General features: G+C 48.0%; 1 protein-coding gene across 2 annotated transcripts in view; it reads right to left on the reverse strand.

The window, feature by feature from the left end:
• Positions 1 to 5000, reverse strand: part of LOC127010143 (uncharacterized) — a 5676-nt gene that overhangs the window by 113 nt on the left and 563 nt on the right. Inside the window, exons 2-7 of one of the 2 annotated variants that reach the window (XM_050883986.1) lie at positions 4722 to 4840; positions 3650 to 3788; positions 2957 to 3025; positions 2703 to 2849; positions 2266 to 2475; positions 1 to 2028 (exon numbers count right to left, since the gene is read on the reverse strand). The exon at positions 1 to 2028 is cut by the window's left edge and continues 113 nt beyond it. In XM_050883986.1, coding sequence (XP_050739943.1) covers positions 116 to 2028; positions 2266 to 2475; positions 2703 to 2849; positions 2957 to 3025; positions 3650 to 3788; positions 4722 to 4840 — 2597 coding nt within the window. In that variant the 3' untranslated portion in view covers positions 1 to 115. The remainder of the gene's footprint in view (positions 2029 to 2265; positions 2476 to 2702; positions 2850 to 2956; positions 3026 to 3649; positions 3789 to 4721; positions 4841 to 5000) is intronic. The other variant, XM_050883987.1, reaches the window with a different exon arrangement.

Below are 5000 nucleotides of genomic sequence, written 5' to 3' on the forward strand. Positions count from 1 at the left end.
AGAGAGAGAGAGAGAGAGAGAGAGAGAGAGAGAGAGAGAGAGAGAGAGAGAGAGAGAGAGAGAGAGAGAGAGAGAGAGAGAGAGAGAGAGGGTTTTTATTTCCTCTCTCTCTCTCTTACTCCCTCATCAATGCAATCAATTTCTTTCTGTCATCAAGCAATTTCTCTAAGTCCTTAAATTTGACAACATCAGACATACTAAATAATTCTTCCTCCTCCTCCTCCTCCTCCTCTTTCTTCTTCTTCTCCTCTGTTCTCCTTCCTATGTCTTCTTCTCTCCCTTCCTTTCTCTTCTCTCTTCTGTGTTTCCTCCCTTCCTCCTCCTCCTCCTCCTTCTTCTTCTCTTTTGTTCTTCCTATGCCTTCTCTCTCTCCCTTTCTCTTCTCTCTTCTGTTTCTCTTTCCCTCCTCCTCCTCCTCCTCTTCCTCTTCTTTCTTCTCTTCATCTTTCTCCACTGCTAACTTCTTCCTCGTCTTCCTTTCTTCCTCCTCCTCCTCTTTCTGTCTTTTGTATCTCTCTCTCTCCTCCTCCTCTTCTTCCTCCTTTCTTTCCCATCCCTTCTTCTCCTCCCATTCTCTCCCTTCCCACCCTTTCTCCACCCTTTCTACACCCTCACAGCCTTCCTTCACCCTTTGCACTCCCTCACACCCTTGGAAGTCACCCTTAGACCCTTGATTCACCCTTAGAAATCCCTCTGAACCTCCCTTGACCTTCCACACGCCTACCAATGTCGTCGCGAAACTCTCATGAGCAGTTGGAGCGGAACGGAAAATCCTCGCGTTCCACAAGGATACCGTAGGACTCCCCCCCCTCACATCCTTCCCAGAGAGTCCTAGTACATGGGCGTAATCCTCAAGCGTCCTTCCGAAGGCCCGAACGTCCTTTAAATCACTTCCGAAATCCTTCATTTTTGCATCAACGTCGAAAGCCACCGTCACATAAAACGATCGTGACATTTTTCGCACTGGCACCGTGTGGAAGAGAGTGCCAGGGGGGAGAGGGAGGGTAGTGCTAGGGGGGAGGTTGGCGCAGGGCAGGATGGCACAGTTGCTCAGAATGGCACTCCCACTAAGCCGTAAGGGGAGGGCGATATGGCACTGTTCAATGACGTAAGGAATGCAAGGTTTGGTCAGGTAGAGTTTGGTGCCATTGGTGAAGTAGGACTCAATTATGGTGCCTTGTGGGGGGTTCAGGGGTGGGTGGGGGGGAGGGGGGACTTGCCTAGCTTGTTTGGCACCCTTGTCTTCCTCCTCCTCCTCTTCCTCTTTCTTCTTTAACTTCTTCATTTTTTCCTTCTCATTTTTCTTCATTTCTGACTCCTCCTCTTCCTCCTCCTTCTTCTTCCTCCCATTCCTTCCTTTTCTCTCCATTTCCGCCTCCTCCTCCCTTTCTTTCTCCATCTCTTCCTCCTCCTCCTCCTTCTGTTTCTTCTTCTTCTCCTCCTTCCTCTCCTCCTCCTCCTTCTTTTCCTTCCTAACCAAACCTGACATCCCACCACAGCTACCACCACCACCACCACTACTACTAACACACACTTCCACAGCCTCCCCCACCCTCCCTGTCATCCGAACAATCCCTAACTCAAAGACAAAATCCCTAGCCATATTGTAATTCCCTAAATACTCCCCCATTGTCCCTAGATGATAGAATTTCGATTTCGGAAGAGCGATTACCTTAAACTTCGCCCCGCGGAGAATTGGGGTCAGTTCGGGGCGGAAATCCTGCCCCACCCCGGACTGGAGACCCTTCTGCTCCTGCCCCATGCCCCCGGAACGCCCCCCATGCCCTGTGCGCTTCCCCAGACAAGGTAGAATGTGGGCATATGCGTCCAGCTCTCTGTCTAGTGGCCTGTTTTCAGTGTACCATTTGAGGAGGCGAGAGGTGACGTCCGCACCCAGCCAGAACACACTGTCGCTCCAGACCTCCTCCTCCTCCTCCTCCTCCTCTTCCTCTTCCTTTTTTTGGTTCAGGTGTGTGTTTTCTTTGGTCCTTCCTCTTCCTCCTCCTCCTCCTCTTCTTTCTCTTCTTCCTGTTGGCATAGAAGTTACTTAGGAAAGGTTTTAGTGACAGAAAAACTACTTATAAAAAATTTGTCTTTGTTATGTTGGTGTCTATAAAGGAAGGCTGGCCAGGAAAGGTAAATTGATAGCAACACAGGAAGGGGAAAGATTCTCAATGACAAATGAAAAAAATTAAGATACTTTTAAAATGATATTTGTGACACACACACACACACACACACACACACACACACACACAGACTCACCCCTCCTGAAGACTGCCCCACTGTGCCTCATGGCAGTGACAGATGGCTTCTGCAGCACCTCCAGGCACTCATGGACACTGCCGCCCCCACCCCGGGCCGCCGCCGCTGCCCCGCCCCCCACCAGGACGTACACGCCATGCCCAGCCCCCACCGCCAGGCTGGAGGGGTGCCCCAGTGCCACCACGTCCGCCCCCGCCAGTGCCTCAGTGTCTGGGGAGAGTGCCAGGTTAGGGGAGCAATGAAAGGTATACCAATAAATAACTAACACAAATTAATACTCTCTCCATGTATATATTAGAGCACAGTTCTGGCTGGAACTTTTGAAGGTTCCAACCAGAACTTAACATGCTGCTTCCATGGTCTCATTAATAATAAGATAACAATGATAATAATATTTATTATTATAATTATGATAGTAACAGTCTCTTCCCCTTTACCTGTGGAGGTCAGGTCAAGGCAGTAGGTCTCTATGTCGTCGGCGCAGGTCACCATCACGCCGGGCCCCAGCAGGCGGCACAGCGGGAGGTACAGTGCCAGCTTGAGGTCCAGCATCTGTGGCACCCCTCCCCCAGTGGTGCACAGCCCTGGGGGAAGGGAAGCAATACATCAATACATAAAGAGACATATAGATACAGTCACCAGCACCACCACCTCCAGCAGGTTATCCTCAAAGAAGGCAGCCAACACTAACCTTCCACAGGCACGGGAGCGAAGATCTTGCCCAGGACACTGTAGGAAGGGAGCCGCTGACTGCTGCCACCTGGAACACAGGGAGAGAGAATCAATACCAGACACACAGACACACAGACAGATGATTTCCTAACACACCTGCAGCCTTAAGTTAATGCATACAGACACACAGACAGACACACAGATGATTTCCTAACACACCTGCAGCCTTAAGTTAATGCACCTCATTTTAACTCTTCAAACAGGGATGAGATTAACAATACAGACACACAGACAGACACACAGATGATTTCCTAACACACTTGCAGCCTTAAGTTAATGCACCTCATTTTAACTCTTCGAACAGGGATGAGATTAGCAATACAGACAGACAGACAGACAGACAGACAGCTAGATAAAGCCTGTATTCTCTGAGCCTAGTGTTAGTTTGGGGCTCAAAGCAATGTTAATTCTGGGTCTGTTGTTGCCTCTCACTCAGTTTACCAGTCAGTCAGTCAGTCAACCAGTCAGTAAGTTAACCAGCCAGCCAGTCACCCAGTCACCCAGTCAACCACCTCACCAGCCAGCCAGCCACTCACCCAGTCAGTCAGTCAGTCAGTCAATCACCCAGTCAGTCAGTCAGTCAGTAAGTTAACCAGCCAGCCAGTCACCCAGTCAGTACCCAACCACCCCACCAGTCAGTCAGTCACCTTACCAGAGTGAATAATCAGCAGCCTCTTCCGTAGTAATTCCTCGGAGCCAAATATCTCGGTGAGCTCGGACAGGACATGCAACGTGGACCCCCCCACACCTAGCTTCTGGCATGGGGGGTCCGCCACCACGAATATCGGCACCTGCGGAGGATGATAAAGAGGGTGAATAGGGGAGAGATGATGATAAATGGGGGAATAGGTGATGATTGGAGGAGGAAATGGAGATGGAGGAGGAGGAGGAGAGAAATATAGGAGGAGATAGGAGGGAAATGGAGGAGGAGATAGGAGGGAAATAGAGGAGATAGGGGAGAAATGGAGGAGGAGGAGAGGAGGAGAGAAATGGAGGAGGAAAGAGGAGGAGAGAAATAGAGGAGGAGGGGAGGAGAAATGGAGGAGGAGAGGAGGAGAGAAATAGAGGAGGAGAGGAGGAGAGAAATGGAGGAAAGAGGAGGAGAGGAGGAGAGAAATGGAGGAAAGAGGAGGAGGAGATAGGAGAGAAAAATAGAGGAGGAGGAGAGGAGAAAATGGAGGAGGAGATAGGAGAGAAATGGAGGAGGAGAAGAGAAGGAGAGAAATGGAGGAGGAGAAAAGAGAAAAGAAATGGAGGAAGAGAAGGAATAGGGAAGAGAAAGTAAATAATGGAGGAAAAATGTGAGAAATTGGAGGAAAAAATGAGAAATGGAGGAAAAAGATGAAAAAATGGAGGAACAAATGAGAAATGGAGGAAAAAAGTGAGAAACTGGAGGAAAAAGTGAAAAATGGAGGATAAAAGTGAGAAACTGGAGGAAAAAGTGAAAAATGGAGGAAAAAAATTAATAAATGGAGAGAAAAATGAATATGTAAGAAGAGAGAAATAATAAAGATGATAAATAAGGAAGAGAAGATAATAAATGAAAGAATAAGTAAATAAATAAATAAATAAAAATAAAAAGGTAGGAAAAGGGAAAAACAAACCTTGATAAATGCAGAGAAAGAAAGAAAGAAAGAAAGAAAAAGAGAGAGAAAGAAAGAAATGGTTACAAGATATTACTGGTTAGGTTTATTTCTCTCTCTCTCTCTCTCTCTCTCTCTCACCTTGGGCAGCTCTCCACTCTCTCTCTTTCTCTCCACCTGGGCCTCAAAACACCTCCGCTGGGCCTCGTCAAAGGTCGTCAGCACCACGGCATCCCAGAAAGGTGTGTCCGAGTCTTCCCCTGTAGTAGTAGTGGTAGTGGTAGTAGTAGTAGTAGTGATAGTAGTAGTAGTAGTAGTAGTAGTAGTAGTAGTAGTAGTAGTAGTAGTAGTAGTAGTAGTAGTAGTAGTAGTAGTAGAAACACGAATATAAGAGGAGGAGAAAGATGCAAGTCGTAAGGG

The sequence above is a fragment of the Eriocheir sinensis genome, chromosome 42 (genome assembly GCF_024679095.1).
Source record: "Eriocheir sinensis breed Jianghai 21 chromosome 42, ASM2467909v1, whole genome shotgun sequence".
Classification (NCBI taxonomy): domain Eukaryota; kingdom Metazoa; phylum Arthropoda; class Malacostraca; order Decapoda; family Varunidae; genus Eriocheir; species Eriocheir sinensis.